We start from the raw sequence: 16963 nt of genomic DNA, 5'->3' as shown, positions 1-16963 counted from the left end.
ATGCAAACTTGAACATTAAAAGAATGGGTAACGTTAACTAGATAAAAACAACAACATCAACAGAATGACACTCTCTTTGAATTAAAGCATTTGCATTCATTGAAAACGAATAGCTTTCTTCTAACACACAGAGCATCACGTTTCAGGAGAACGCTTGAAGAAAACGCATTAATACTTACACCCATATTTAGGTCGGAGACCGTCTGTGTCGTCCGAAGTTGACATGTTTTCTCAAAAAGTTTACAAGTCCTATTTCCCCTTGTGTGTTCTGAGTCCCTTAGGATTTCTATTTAGACCTCGAGAAGGCACCTCTGGCCCTCTCTTACTTTGCTGCACAGTTTCAGCGACTTTTTTTTCTTGAAAACCCACTGATGTCACAGGCGTTGTTCCTTCCTAAATCCTGAAGCATGCGATTCAGGAAACACCCAATTCAAGAACATCAGTTTTACTAAACTTTAAACTGTGACTGCAGCGCCCTCTAACAGCAGCTCTAACCGCAGCACTCGGTGATTCTCCAACAGAGGGCCTCAGCAATCTTCCAATGGGCCTGGGATAACTAGCCTACCAATTGTTCTTTTATAATATATTTGTTCTGTTAGAAAGCATTGAACTTAATAAAATAAACATCTGCAGGATATTATATTTCAATTTAATTTACATTACATTTACATTTAATTTTATTTAATTTAAACTTTTTGAATCACAAAATTAATCATAGTTCTGTCATGTTTTATTGACACTACTAATCGAGGAGCTACAGAACTGATCTAAGCAGATGCAACTTACAACGAAAATAACAATTGAATTTCCTATTGTTTCAAACTTTATTCATACATTCATACTTTTATGATAATTTTGATCTGTTCACTAGTTCACTGTGGTGGGGTTTAATAGTTATAAATTGTTCTCTCTCTCTCTCTCTCTCTCTCTCTCTCTTTCTCTCTCTCTATATTCCATGAGTCTTCTCAAATAAGAAACTTCATACAAATGGCAGAAATAATAATAATAATAAAAGAAGCCTATAAAAGCTGTTTTGTTTCAGAAGTTACACAGCAGGATGAAGGGTGTTAATTTAAAAAAAACTATTCTATTTTATTCTATTCTATTCTTTACTACATCTACAGCAGCAGCATGCCATCAAATGTACATTATATGAGAACAGGCAGGAGAATTGCCTATTGAACATACAATAAACTGCTTTTTTTTTGTGCTCCAATCTCAGTGTCAGCTAAATAAATATCCTCTGACCAATAGCTGCCCTGATATAATCCATTAACCGTAGTCAAGGCGGGGCATATCAGTTTATAAAACAGCCGGTGAAGTGTTTACTAAGTTCCCCGACCCTCCAAAGCTCAGCGCGCTGTGACTGTGACCCGGCCCGGGCAGCTGACTGGACTCAGGACCATGACGAGCTCAGAGATACTGACCATAGTCGTGCTCTTTACTGTCCTGTGCACCGGACAAATGTCCCAGGAACTCACAGATGACACACAACTGTCCCAGCAGCAAATGGAGAATGAACTGGTGAGTATAGGTAAAATGCCTTTTCATAGCTATTGGTTTATTTGTTCATTTTTCTTCGTAGCGTATTTTTATAGAATGAAACATGTGTTATCAGTTATTATCTGTGAACCAAGATTGAATAATTGGTTTGTGAAGTGAAGTTTATATTTTGGCTACATTTGAACTTTTTAATGTATTTTCATTCATATCTCAATTAAAAAAAAAAAAAAGTTGCATGTTTGGTTGCTTATGGCTACTTGTGTTTTTGCATAGGCTGAGGCTATGACAGCACTTTTGGGAAGATATCAGCCTCATTTACCATCTTCAGAAAAACGTGGCATTCCACAGGTACATTTTGCTCCATCTCCTTGTTATCGACATGTTCTTCATATTAAAATTTATCAAAAGTTTCCTTCAAAACAAACCTGATTATCTTCACATCTGATCATTCATTCTCTCTCTCTCTCTCTCTCTCTCTCTCTCTCTCTCTCTTTAGTGTGCTGTGGGATCCCGCTGCGCCTTGAGACTGGGTCCACGCATCGGGAAATTGTGTGAATGTGTCAGAGGATCTAACTGTAACTCATTTCTCCTAAAATGCATCTGAGTCATTAAAAAAGCAGAAAATCCACCTAAAATCCACCTAAAAGAGGCAGCGCATGGAAATGTATTTTTCAGAATCACTTGTGTAATGTCTATGACAAGCATTCATCAAAAACGCAGCATGACAAGCAATAGCAAAGCATGGGGTTAATCTGTTAATTCATTTATATTTGTAATGGTTGTATTGTGTAATCAATAAACATGGTTAATATTCAGCACGTTATTGTCTCCATGAATTATGCATGTTTAATACACCTTTAACAAAATACTTTAAGACTGTATTTACTTAAAGACTATATTTACCAATTCTGAAATAGCTTAGTAGTTTCTGGTGGAAAATATCATATAAGTTTCAGCAGATATTCAAATTGAACATCTGTCACAAGCAGCTGGATTACAAACTGAGGATGAAAATAAATGGTACTTTTCCTCCATAGTTACTCTTATCCACATATAAATTAGAGAGATGCGTAAACGAGATATTCTTTTAGTTTTTAGTGCTTATGTGAGTTCCAGCACACTGACACTTTTTACACCAATTAATTACAATTCCAGATACACCACTCTATCAATATTCATAGACTATATATGCAGCAATAGCCAACAATACATTGTATTGGTCAAAATGATTGTTTTTCTTTTATTTGTTATTCCTGACATTTTTTTTTTTTTTTTTTTGCAAACTCAGTTTCCAAATATTCAAATAGTTGTTTCTCTGCCAAATATTATCCTATCCTAACAAATCATACATCAATGAAAAGCGTATTTATTTATGATGTATAAATCTCAATGAAAAAAAAAATACCCTTATGACTGGTTTGGTGCTCCTGGGTCCTGGGACCGTTTCTCTTCAGGGGCGTGGCTATACAAATTGGCAGGCCAAATGCATTATGGACAGTGTAATTCGGATTCTCACTGTGAGCTAGATTGGAACAAGCAACCCAATGCAATAATTTAGACAACAGAAAATGAGAAGTATAAAGTGCAGCATTGCTAAATGTGAATCATTGGCTACAGATGCACATCAGATTTTTAAAGTCAATGAACTGGAAAATTATTATTTTAAAGACCCTGTAGTTTCATTGCCTTTAGGAGTAATAGTGATGGAATTCGTGAATGCTTTCTGCCAAGACAATCAAATGATGTTAGTACCGTGCAGAGTTCACAGACTTTCAGTTCACGAGGGCATCCAGGCCTTAATGTTTGTGTTTACTCTCTCTTGATTAAAGTCAATCATGGTAAAACCCAGGGGTCCAATGTAGTTACTCTGTGCGATTTAGGCCCTGTCCCAATTGATCTAGAGAAACAACAAAGCTCTCTCTGAGGTACCATAAAGAGAATATTTTTAGGCAGGTATAACATTGCAGATAAACGATGGTATACCATCTGAGACTATCCTATTTCTTACGTCATTCGGCTGAAATATACAAAATCTGTTTTCTCTTCTGACACCAGTCACAATTAAGATCAGAATACAATATGTTAAATGTTGTGCTTGAGTACAATCGAGCAAACAAACAGCAATGCTTAAAATATTTAATGAATAAACCAAATATAGTTATTATGACTCAATGTGAAATTGAAAGTGTAAAAGCCCTACCTTTATTTGAACCTTTCTTAGACACTTTGTGCTGAATTTAAGCTATTCATCAATGCTGGATGTCATTTATGCATGACTTGGATGAGGCTCTGTAACCAGACTGGTGCGTAAATGGTTCCCTGGAGAAAGTGCACAGTCAATATAATGGTCCATCTCGTGAAATTGGTCAGTTTATTGTCCCCTTGAGACACAGTGGTGCATTATTTAGGTGGCCTGTGTTATACACACAGACTCTGGCCCTTTAATGATCCCTAAATAAATATGTTTAACCTGTTGGTCATGAGTCAAACCCCTGAATTGTTCATTGTTCCAGTGTTTCAAAGTATGGTGAAATACATTCTCTGCACACTTGTGTTGTTTTGTACCCCAGTTTAATATATGCATTTGATTTATCTATAAATGTTTGTTTTATTCACTGAACAATGACGGCTGTTGTGGCCAAAAATCTTACTTTGAAAATGCATTTGATTAATTTACAGTACTTTTACAGTTTGATTGCACAGTATAAGACATTTAACATAAACAGTGAGACTTGGTTTGATGTACTCTTACATGCTAGTTACGTTGATTAACCTATAATGACCAGGGTTATTACTTGTTTTAAGCATGTCTGTGGCTCATAACATTTCTGGCAATCTGATTAAATGCTCAGAACAATACAGTTAATGGCTTTAGAGAGGCATGTCTGCAATATGTTATTAAAATAAAAATGTCATCACTTTATTATGACAGATGCTTCAGTGTTGGAAAACATGTCTGTAATATTATTAATCCCTATTCCATTTAAGTGTAACATCCTTTTCTTGTGTGATTGCTTCAAATACAATGTTGTCCAAATATGTGTGCACACAATAAAAAAGTGTCACAGAGCAAAAAAAAAAAAAAACTGTTGCCAGTATTGGTAATAATAATTGTAGTTAAAATATAATACATGCATACATGCATAATAAATGTACTTCAAATCTAATTTCAACAAGATAGTAATGAACATTCTGTTACAGATAATTGAAAATATTCTGGTACAGATAACTGCTGAAAGTGAAGATCATAGCAGTAATTGGTTTCCGCGAGTGTTCAGCTCATTTGAGTCCTGCTGTGATAGATGCTGGATGACTGGTCAGTGGTCACCCTCCGTAACATCTGCATTTGATCTTTTTCTGATGCTTTTCTGACATGGGGAATGAAGTGGGAAAGTTTTTCAAAGTATTTCATTCTTGTATAATGAAATAAGTGGCAGTAGGCGAATGTGTGCTGTCTATATCAACCTCACTGACCCTTTCTTCTTTTTGAAGCCGTTCTTGTCAGTTTCAGTATTTTTTTTTTTTTCGGTGGCTAGACTGTGATCACCTCTATTTAATGAGGATCTGTCTCTGTTTTGAGCAGAATCTCTGACAGACAAGAGATATTTTACCCTTCTATTTGAAGCCATAACAGTACAATTTTCTATGATCGATTTCCTATTGTCCAATAATCCATTTTTTGTTGTTATCATTTTTCCTTTTTACCAGCACAGAGGTAAGATGTTTCTTGTAGTTTGTCACCAGGTTTGCAAACATCTCTGGAGGGTTTTCGGTCCACTCCTCTTAACAGAGCCTCTCTAAATCTTTAAGGTTTCTTGGCTGTCGTTTGGCAACTCAAAGTTTCAGCTCTCTCAACAGATTTTCTACAGGATTGAGATCTGAAGATCTGGAGGCCCCTTCATGACCTTAATGTGCTGCTTCTTGAGCCACTCCTGTTGACTTGGTTGTATGTTTCGGGTCACTGTCATACTGGAAGACCCATCCATGACCCATCTTCAGTGTTCTGGCTGAGGGAAGGAGGTTCTTGTCCAAGATTTTAGGGTGCATGGCCCAACCATTTAACCCTCAATGATTCAGAGAAGGCTTGGGAGAAAGTGCTGTGGTCAGATGAGACCAAAATTGAGCTCTTTGGCATCAACTCGACTCGCTGTATTTGAATGAAGAGAAAGGCTGACTACTACCCCAAGAGCACCATCCCTACAGTCAAGCACAGAGGTGTAAACATTATACTTTCAGGCTGTTTTTCTGCTAAGGGCCAGTAAGATGTTCACTGGCAAACTTAAAAAAAAAAGTGAAAGTGACGTGACATTCAGATATATGTGTGTGTGTGTGTGCATGTTAATTAAAAATGTAAAAATAAAATCTAGAAATATATTTGCCTTCTATATATTGCAATCGAAGAAAACTGATTCATGTCTTATTTGAAGAAAAACTTTTTTGTTGTTGTTGTCTGTAATGTGTGAACATAACACATTTGAAGAAAAATCAGCGAGGCAAATATTTTCATTATTTTCATTGAGCACTAGAGGGCATTGTTTGTTTACTTATTGTCAAAATCGAGTCTACCCTTAGTTTTTTTATTTCATGTAAAATCCATTTTACCAGGTCAGATAAATAAGCCTAATGTTTCAAATGCTCAACAATAATAATAAAAAAAACAAAGACATTATAGACTCTCCTTTATACATTAAGAAAATAATGAGATTTTTGTCTGACTCTTAATAAGGTTCGGCTTGAGCAATCCACATTTCAGACTTTTCTCAATCCCCTGAATGTTATTAAATGGGTGAAACGCAAACACAGCCGAGATCTGATATCCGGCTCAGAATTCCATAAAACCTATCATTATGAAACTGCAAACATCAGAAGCGAGATACATTCCAGCTGAAAAGATAACATAACAGCGCTGTCCTCGTCAGAGCTGAAGCCGATGGCTTTATCCGTCCTCAGAGAGACTGAGTCATTAAGTCTGCAATAATCAGCTGCTCATTTCTTTAATTATTTATGCTGTGTAATTATGCTTCGGTGGAGCTAGTGGAGGCTGGCAAAATTAAAACGTCCTTGTTTTTCAAATAAATGCTCATTGGTTGATGGAAACTCAATTTAGTGAGAGGATGCTGCTTGATGTGACACTTGTGTGGTGGGTTAATCAACAGCTTCCTTGAGACTCCTTGAGGCTGCTCGACGACACTCATCACTTTGTCCCCTTTGTATCCTGCTGATCATCTTCCCTGTGACAAAAAGCCACCCAAACCTGTTATGATTTCTTCCTGGCTGCTGTGAAGACGACAGGAACATTGCTTTCAGAAGAGAATATCATATAGACTGAACATTTAAAACGTTACGCTATATTGTTTAACTCGAAGTGTTTAAGGTATAAGTACACCACAGACTATACAAGACAGGAGTTGGCAGGTCAAAGAACCTGTTGTTGTTTATTAAAGGTGCTGTAGGGAACTTTTGTAAAAAAAATATTTTTTACATATTTATTAAACCTGTCATTATGTCCTGACAGTAGAATATGAGACAGATAATCTGTGTAAAAATCAAGCTCCTCTGGCTCCTCCCAGTGGTCCTATTGCCATTTGCAGAAATCCATCCCGGTAAAAAACAACCAATCAGAGCTGCGGTCCGTAACTTTGTTTGTGTTCAAAATTTAGAAAAATGTATATAATAATCGAGTACACCATGAATCCATTTGCCAAACCGTGTTTTTAGCTTGTCCTGAATCACTAGGGTGCACCTATAATAAGTGTTTATATTCAGACTATTTTAGATTGCTTCAGCGGAGTAACCCAGTACCTTTGTGATTCTTCATAGACATAAACAGAGAGAAGTAGTTCCGGCTACGATGTTCTTCCGCAAGACGCAAGCAGTTCTGTTTATTAACCGCTAGAGCGTCAAAAGTTCCCTACGCAGCTTTAATTTAATGCATTTGATGGGAGGGAAACTTATTTATTATATATAAACAAAAACACATTAATATTTACAGTAGAAATGTTAATATTATATAATTGTATATATGTATGTTACTTTCATATAATGTTTAAATGCTATACATATATGTCAATGTATTTATAAGTGTGTGTGTTTGTGTGTGTGTGTAAACATATAATTATCATTATAAAATTCTACATGAGCAAATTATTCTTTCAGTTTGATTTTTAAGTTTGTTTCTACATAAATGTAAATGATAATAATAACAGAAATATTATTATAAAAATATGCAAAACAAACACACTAAATAAAAATGTATACATACATTTATTTATAAATGTGTGTGCACACACATATAATAACATTTATATATATATATATGGTGCAATTGAACATAAAATGAAAGTAACACATGCATACATATTTTAAGTAAATTTGTGTTTTAAAAGGTCTTTATATAGATGATTATAGTAATTATTATTATAAAATTCTCTGCGCTAGTGATTATATAGTTAAATTTTCAAGCAAATTTTAGTTTTTAAAGGTCCCAGTTTTCCTGGAGAGGAGAATTCCTCTATTAATATTTGCCATAAAAGCAACCCAAAGTTCTTCCTTTTAATTTCTTGCCATTTTCTGTCCTCCTCACCCTGCTTCATTCTGTTATGCTGGCGTTCTCTTAAAGATGTAAAGCTTTTGTCTAAAAATGGATTTGAAGAGAGTGGGTGGAATGGATTGGAGCTGTTAAGCAATATTATAAAGCTTAATGCCACACACACGATAGCTATACAGTGCAATTACAGAGATAAGAAACTCCTCATCAGAACAAATAAAGCGTTGTAGGCAGGGAAGAGTAGAGGCAGATTTTTCAGAGACCCCTAATTACCTCACAGTGACGCACAACAACTAAGACTGTGGACCCTGGTATGTGCGGACAGCCTTTCTAACAATTTTGGGAATATATCACCGATGCTTTTTGCCCCAAGCAGAAAAGAGTGTATGTAGAATAGCTTTCGCTTTCTGTATTTGAACTTAAATGAAGAAAATTAGGTAGAACAAATAGAAGCAATGCAACATGCATATGACAACCTCACAACAAGACAAATGTCAGTCCCTTTAAAGTCAACAAAGCTTGTTCGTTATATAAAGGGGCTACACTGCTGTTCAGATGCATCTGAAGCAAAGATGTAAATGGAAGGATTAAATTATTCATACACTTAAACAGAAAACATGAAGAAAAAATATTAAAAGACAAATGATTACATAAGAGCTTAAGATCCCCTGCAGGAACAGAATGTTGCACTGTGTTATTTAAAGAAACAATTCGTACCCTTTACTTCGCTGTGTACTTTTTTCCCCCTTTAATCTTCTCCTTAGGTATGACAGGCCAAATACAGAAATGCAGTCAAACAAGCTCCTGCACATGTGCTCCTCTTGTTTGGCTCTTATTTATCATTCTGTGCCTCATCTAGACCCTGAAACACTCAAACTGCTCTTTTTCTTTATGCTTGACCATCTGATTTGCTCTCTAGAGAGTGTTTCTGATAGAGGTGATAAAGGTCAGTTCCAGTACAAATAGTCTTTTGCTGCTGTAACTACAGCTTGTATAATAATAGCTATAGTGATTCTAATCCTGAATACAACTCTTCTTTGACAGATCTTGAGCAAATCGTCTTGTAGGATGCCCGGGACAGTGATGGATGCCTCTGTTAAGGAAACACGCTAACAGGCAACGCTTCTGCTGTTAGCCTAACGACTGATGCAATCAGTGGACTGGAGCGTGGCCCTCGCTGACACATGAGATAATCTTTACTGCGCGATGAAGTGACCTGATTCTGTGTCTCTCATCATGCTGACATCTAACATTAGCCACTGGCCACTTCACAGCTTGATTAACTGACTTGAGTCACATTTATTGGCTCCCTTTTGGGGTTTTAGGATCTGAAGGCTGTCTGAAGCGCAACTGTTGGCCTGTGTTTTGGATCCGAGTGTTGATTCCCTCCCTCTGACATAATGGGGAGTCTGTATTGTGTGTTGACAAATGAGGGTCTAGCACTAACAAGGGACCTCTGGCACTGTGGAAAAGTGTTACAGCCTTCAGAGTAATTGACAATTCAGATGCAGATCTTTCCTCTCTCTGGGTTGTCGAGCCCCCTATTGCTATGCTGAAGCTCTGAAACTGTATTCTTTTTAATGATCATTTATAATCCCAGTTTTATTAAGCAATATTAAAGGAGTAGTGGTTACACAGTGGTGTTTCATCATTGAATGAATCAGTGTTTTTAAATGTCTTGCTGAGGGAATGATTCAATTATTCACTCATAAAGACCTTAAAGGGTCATAAAGGGCCTATCCCAATGCTTATAATTGCAGTCCTTGCACTCGAGCAGTTGATTACTTACATGATGTATTTCCCATACATTCAATTGGTGTGCACAGATCGTAAGTGTACACATCATTTTTGACTATCCAATGGGACCCACTTACATCATAGTGTTGTAAAATTGCAAGTAAAGTTTTTACAGAATGTTATTTAGATAATTTGATTTTCATTACTTTAAAATAAACTTTTAAATATCTGTTTAGTAGTCCCTGTGAAACATATAACACAGTTTATTAAATGTGCTGCATCTAATTAACAACAACAACAAAAAAAGTTGCAGACATTGCACAAAAACATCTACTAATTACTGCACCAATAAAAAATTTTATTAAAAAAATGACCAACTTACACTAGAAATCGAAACCTTTCTGCATGAGTTCCTGAATATAATGAACGATGGGATAAACTCAGCTGAAACAGGCCCAATCAATTATTTAATTCCTGATTAAATTAACGTTTTTATAAATTGGTTGAATGAGTGATTCAATGACTTACTTATAAACACTTGTCGCCACCTACTGGCGTAATGATGCAAACTGAAGAAACTGCCACTGAAAAATCACCACTATGAAAGCACAAACTTATGTTCTTACATATTATTCCTTTTTGTTCTTCTTCCAATCTATTTTTAAGCATTCATATCATCATAATAACTTCTGATGACTGGCTGGAGAGTCTTATGAACAAACTCATGGTAGGTAAATGTGACTTGAATCCACCAAGCTTATGTGACACAAGTATGTCAGGTCTAAATTCACTTATACTTTTTCAACACTATAGAGACAATAAGGTTGTAATGCACTTAACTCGATCACCTGAGGGAAGAGGGAAATCACACACTCACACAAAATCAATTCCAACGCAGGGTCTTTCCGGCTCAAGTAATTTGACTCTCTCAGAAGGATTCATAAAGTAGGAAAAGGGTGGGAGGTCATTGACATGCCAGCCAAAGGAGAAAACAAACATCCCTGTAGCAAAACAAATGTGCCAGGATCTTAGCGTTCAGAAGAATACTTAGATAAGTCAGGAAGATAATGAATTCCGATCTCTCCCACACAACACTCCTGCATCGTCTTTGAGTTTTGCCATCAAAGGACGAAGCCCATGTTCCTCTTCACTGCATATACAAACAGCCTCCTTCAATGGCTCACAAAGCTTTTTTCTAGAGGCCAATAATCTTAATGGGAGCTTAAAGGGGAGAGTTTATTATTAAAAGATGTCAGACTTCCTTTGCTGTGGCTGTTTGGTGAGTGATATGTTATTTCCTCAACTTAAATCAGAGCCAAATCTTATTAGAGGGTGGCAAGCCTTCGCCACATTGAAAGATTACAGCAAACTACCATTTACAAACTGTCAAGTCAAATTGAGACTAAAGTCTGCATGCACAACAGTAGCAATGCCTATGTGCAGTTTACTGCAAGTGGCAGTGTGTATTTTAGGTTATGTTCCTTTCAGCCATTCTCACACTTGTTGGTCTGGGTTTGACACCCTATGGCAATCCTGTCCTATCCAGTAATCATCTTTTCAAAAAATGGTCTACACAGTTTTGACAGGAATGACACCCTCAGGACCTTATTTTAGCAGCGTGGAGAAATCTCATGCGAAGAATGACTGTGAAAAGCGAAATATTTTGCTGGTGTTAAATCACCAACATGTGTCATTATGCATATGAACTGTCTGCACAAAATTGAATATTTTTTCTAGGAAGAAGATAAGAAATAGAGCTCATTTGACGTGAGTGGTGAGCAAAACTACCTTGACAGTGGTCGTATTAATAAACAGGTAACCGTGCTGAGGGAAAAGTTTCGGACAGGCAATAACACAAGTGGTAATTGGACTGATATGACTCATGCAGCCCACAGAGCAGTCAGACGGACCTGGTTTGATTCCTGCCTCCAACCCACAAAGGATCTTCATGAAGCTACTAAGACCAGATCAAAGTGAGGCTTGGCTTTGAATTTATCAGCAGGAAACAACAAAAATAACACGTTCTGTGCATAAAATACGTTTAATCAACAAAAATGGAAAAGCATCTTCTACAGCAGCCATCTACATGTATTTGTTGGCCATTGAAAATGAATTAACTAGCTCCATTCTTGTGCATAGGACATTGTTTTTTTGTTTTGTTTTTTTTCTGGTGTTTTGCAGGTTTTCTTTTTGGCAAGTATCATGATGTTCATTTGGATGTTCAATAAAGGCTGTGCCTGCTACACAAAAAGCTGACAAACTTGAGATGAATGCAAGTGCACCAGCTGGTATAGAGGGACACTTAAGCTTCACCATCTTTATCACAATGTGAACATTCTTCCATCACAGAAAATAAGCATCGTGCTCATGCTAGACTTATATGTCCTCAGTCCACTGTTTCTGTTATATGAATACAAATAATTTGTCACTGGAATTCTTTTTAAAATCTATTCAAAATGCCTCCATTCATGTCAGAGCAGGGTAAGTTGTCACATGGGGAATTATATGACAAGGTGCTTTTTCAATGTTGGATTCTAATAATTGTATATATTCGTTGAACTTATTCCTATAATACTTCACTAAAGCTGTTGGATAACAATCGAACACAGTAAAATCACATTAGCATAGATTTAGACAAGGTTTATTTTTACCAAAAGTGTGAAATATGTTATCTAGATAGTATTTTTCATGAACTGCAAATGGTCACATATGTTTCGAATGTCACACTTTGCTGTTTTGTGAAAATTATCTAGCTTAAACCAGATCCAGTCATATACCTTTTCTTCCAGTACTTTTTAGCCGGCCAAACTGGGAGACCAGCTTAATAAACCCACTAAGACCAGAAAATCAGCCTATAGTGGTTTCATGTTGTGTGTGTTTTATAGTTTAGCCATTTAAATGTAGTAGAAAAGGCCAAAGTATATATAAACAGATATAAACAGTGTAACAATAGCCACATCTCCTCACGTGGAATCTGGTATTCCATACAGGTATTTTTTTTTTATGTAACCAACGTGACTACAAAACGTCTGCCAAAACTATCAAAAAGCATAATTATATAATAATTTCAAGCATTTGACATGTTTTCGTCCCTTCAGACGTCTTTCTGTCTTGTTTTGGACACAACAACTTTGGACACAACAGCTTTACGCAATGAGTCATCGTCGGCGTCCTTATTACGCATGGACAAAAATCAATGTGTAAGGTGGAGCAAAAGAGGACGGGAGTGAGTGGTTTGTCAGTGCAGCAGATATAAGGTGATTGGACCGCGGGAAGCGAGTGTTCACTTGAATCTCAGTGCAGAGGACGCTTGCTGTGACCATGGAGAGCTCCAAACTCTGGACCACGGCGATGGCATGCGCGGTGCTGGTGTCCTGCATTCAGGGTGCCGAGATGGACTTTGACAACGAATCCGACTTAGAAACGAGAGCCCTGAGAGAGTTTTACCCAAAGGACCCGAATCTGACCAACGAGAAGCAGCTCGTAAGTATTGCGCAATTCTCGGCGCATAGAAAACAAATGACGTTCCCTTGTTTAAAAAGATTTTAGTGATACTTACCTGCATTGATTGAACATTTTCACAGCTCGGGGCTTTACATGACGTTCTGGAGAAACTGCAGAGTAAACGCATTTCACTTTGGGAAAAGAAGTTTGGGCGCGTTCCTACAGTGAGTAGCGCAAAACAGATTTTTGAGTAAAATAGTGTAAAATATTGTAATGCCTAGATTAAAATCACACATTTACTATTAACAAAACGCTGACAGTGAGTTATCTAACACTGACACTTTGCTTTCACATCAGTGCGACGTCGGGGAGCAGTGCGCCATCAGGAAAGGGTCAAGAATCGGCAAAATGTGCGACTGTCCACGTGGAGCGTTTTGCAATTACTTTTTGCTGAAATGTTTGTGAATGGATTGTGAATTGGAAATATACACATGATATTACAGATATTTATACATTATGTGATTTCTATTTTTATGATTATGAAGCGCTGTGAGAAGAACAGGGGAATTTGAAAGATTGTTTGATTATTTGCTGCTCTTGATGTGTAATTAAATTGGAATAAATTGTGTGGACTTTTGTTTTCTAAGGCAGTCTGTGTGTTTCCTCTAATTAGTATAATAAATGTTTTGTTGTGGCATATAAACAAAATATTCTGCACTGTAAAAAAAAAAAAAAAGCTACTTACCAAAATAAAGAAGAGCTCAAGTTTAATTGCTGCCTTCAAATTGACTGCATTTATATGCATTTATATTTATATTAATTTATATTTATATTCAAGTAAAATATCAAAGTGTCAACCTACAGTTAAAAATATAAACTGGTCTGTAACATAACATTCGAAATGAAATAGAATTACTAAACATATTGTAAAATGTTAAAAGAGAAGCATAATTTAAACACTGATGACAAGGTAAATTGTGTTAAAAATACTGCTGTTGCTGCATGTAAAACAATATATAATTATATATGCTTGCTAGACATTTACACTGTTCACTAAGATATTACAAGATATCAAGAAAAAAAAAAAACGATGTAGAATTTAATCTATTCTTTCTGAAATTACTTCAGCTTTCCAAATATTTTTTTCAATGTAGTGAATGGAATGAGATGTGAGACGAATTTAAGAGAATTCAAAGAAATAAAGGTGATGTGTTTAATAAAACATTCCCTGAATCTCCATAATTACAACAATATAATGAAGGAGCTTCAGGGTTATAAAAGTTTTCAGTTCCTTGTAAGTCTCTTCTTTGTCTCACAGATCTGATTTCCATCCACATGCATGATGTCAGCAGTTTAGATATAACAAGGGTTCAAAATATGTGACATCCCTGTATTAGAAAAAGCCTGTGACTCATAGGAGAGAATGAGGAGAAGTGCAGTTAGTACAGGCTGTCCCATGATTAGCTCTGCCTGAGAGGATGAGTCCAGCTTGCAGCCAAGCAGAAAAACACACCCAGATTCTCTCAAATGTCAATCAAAGCGGCACTCAAATGGGTGCTTTCACTCCTTGTTAGATTCATTTATAATTGTTAACTTTTTAGATTGCCAGCAGAAGAAGAGTGGAGAAGGATGGGAAATACGTGTTTGATGCACTGAGAAACAGGTCAAACACATCTCTGCATAAAAATAGTATAGTTCATGAATCCAATTTTATATTACACTAATCAAACCATTGTGCACCTTCAAGCCATTTAATATTCAGATATCATAATGATTTTTCATTGCATGACATTGTATTTGGGTTGCTGGAGAGGAAACAAATTGATTATGTCATGTAAATATGAGCAAAGCAGTACGTGATTTGTAATAAAACTGTCATTTGCTTTGGGTTATAATTAAAAAAGCTCTTTTGCAAGAGATTAAAAAATGACCACTGACTGAGGTTATGTAAACACTTTTATACTCAAATGACTATGATTGATAGTGAATATATCTAAATAATTGATACACAAGACACATTTCGGCCCGAATCTAATGATATGCCTTTAGTGTTTACAGAAATGTTACTTTGTGAGTGAACATTTTCGTGCTCTATAAATGGAAATTGATCGAACAAAGCAAACAAATAAGGAAATAATATTTGCATTGTAACTAAAGGGAGATTGAATCCTTCAAAAGAACAAATAAAGTGTTTTAACTATATACACTCACCTAAAGGATTATTAGGAACACCTGTTCAATTTCTCATTAATGCAATTGTCTAATCAACCAATCACATGGCAGTTGCTTCAATGCATTTAGGGGTGTGGTCCTGATCAAGAAAATCTTCTGAACTCCAAACTGAATGTCAGAATGGGAAAGAAAGTTGATTTAAGCAATTATGAGTGTGGCATGGTTGTTGGTGCCAGACGGGCCGGTCTGAGTATTTCACAATCTGCTCAGTTACTGGGATTTTCACGCATTTATAGGGTTTACAAAGAATGGTGTGAAAAGGGAAAAACATCCAGTATGTGGCAGTCCTGTGGGCGAAAATGCCTTGTTGATGCTAGAAGTCAGAGGAGAATGGGCCGACTGAATCAAGCTGATAGAAGAGCAACTTTGTCTGAAATAACCACTCGTTACAACCGAGGTATGCAGCAAAGCATTTGTGAAGCCACAACACGCACAACCTTGAGGCGGATGGGCTACAACAGCAGAAAACCCCACCGGGCATCACTCATCTCCACTACAAATAGGAAAAAGGGGCTACAATTTGCACGAGCTCACCAAAATTGGACAGTTGAAGACGGGAAAAATGTTTCTTGGTCTGATGAGTCTCGAATTCTGTTGAGACATTCAGATGGTAGAGTCAGAATTTGGCGTAAACAGATTGAGAACATGAATCCATCATGCCTTGTTACCACTGTGCAGGCTGGTGGTGGTGATGTAATGGTGTGGGGGATGTTTTCTTGGCACACTTTAGGCCCCTTCGTGCCAATTGGGCATCGTTTAAATGCCACGGCCTACCTGAGCATTGTTTCTGACCATGTTGATCCCTTTATGACCACCATGTAGCCATCCTCCGATGGCTTCTTCCAGCAGGATAATGCACCATGTCACAAAGCTTGAATCATTTGAAATTGGTTTCTTGAACATGACAATGAGTTCACTGTACTAAAATGGCCCCCACAGTCACCAGATCTCAACCCAAGCCCTGTCTAGCGTCTTGTGTTTGTCAGAGCGTTGTTCGTCATTTTCTGTGTTTCTCATGTTCTGCCTTCCATGTGTTTGTGATTCTCGTCGTTGGATTGTCCTGTCTTCCTGGAACCCTGTCCACTCCATCTCAACCCTTGCTTCCTCCTACTCATTACCCGATCGTTACACCAATAGAGCACCTTTGGGATGTGGTGTAGCGGGAGCTTCTTGCCCTGTATGTGCATCCCACAAATCTCCATCAACTGCAAAATGCTATTCCATCAATAAGGGCCAACATTTCTAAAGAGTTCTTTCAGCATCTTGTTGAATCAATGCCACGTAGAATTAAGGCAGTTCTGGAGGCGAAAGGGGGTCAGACACAGTATTAGTATAGTGTTCCTAATAGTCCTTTAGGTGAGTGTGTGTGTGTGTGTGTGTGTGTGTGTGTGTGTGTGTGTATATATATATATATATATATATATATATATGCAAAATTTACATTCATCAGAGAACATAACTGTGGACCACTCAGCAGCAGTCCAGTCCTTTTTGTCATTA

At 36.9% G+C, this 16963-nt stretch overlaps 3 protein-coding genes across 3 annotated transcripts in view; 2 read left to right on the top strand and 1 right to left on the bottom strand.

The window, feature by feature from the left end:
* Positions 1 to 550, bottom strand: part of LOC128017762 (ras GTPase-activating-like protein IQGAP1) — a 39611-nt gene extending 39061 nt beyond the window's left edge. Inside the window, exon 1 of the mRNA XM_052603268.1 lies at positions 180 to 550. Coding sequence (XP_052459228.1) covers positions 180 to 225 — 46 coding nt within the window. The 5' untranslated portion in view covers positions 226 to 550. The remainder of the gene's footprint in view (positions 1 to 179) is intronic.
* Positions 541 to 2318, top strand: LOC128017763 (cocaine- and amphetamine-regulated transcript protein-like). The gene is made up of 3 exons (XM_052603269.1): positions 541 to 1524; positions 1777 to 1851; positions 2000 to 2318. The coding sequence occupies exons 1-3, from the start codon at positions 1405 to 1407 to the stop codon at positions 2105 to 2107; spliced, it is 303 nt and encodes a 100-aa protein (XP_052459229.1). The 5' UTR covers positions 541 to 1404; the 3' UTR covers positions 2108 to 2318.
* A 10682-nt stretch (positions 2319 to 13000) lies between these two features.
* LOC128017760 (cocaine- and amphetamine-regulated transcript protein) lies at positions 13001 to 13877 on the top strand. The gene is made up of 3 exons (XM_052603266.1): positions 13001 to 13270; positions 13372 to 13455; positions 13589 to 13877. Exons 1-3 carry the CDS (start codon positions 13109 to 13111, stop codon positions 13694 to 13696), a joined length of 354 nt encoding a protein of 117 aa, XP_052459226.1. The 5' UTR covers positions 13001 to 13108; the 3' UTR covers positions 13697 to 13877.
* The last annotated feature ends 3086 nt before the right edge of the window (positions 13878 to 16963 follow it).

This window comes from Carassius gibelio, chromosome A7 (assembly GCF_023724105.1).
Source record: "Carassius gibelio isolate Cgi1373 ecotype wild population from Czech Republic chromosome A7, carGib1.2-hapl.c, whole genome shotgun sequence".
NCBI classification, from domain to species: domain Eukaryota; kingdom Metazoa; phylum Chordata; class Actinopteri; order Cypriniformes; family Cyprinidae; genus Carassius; species Carassius gibelio.
Note: the sequence above shows the minus strand (reverse complement) of the source record. Positions and strands in the feature narration are given on the sequence as shown.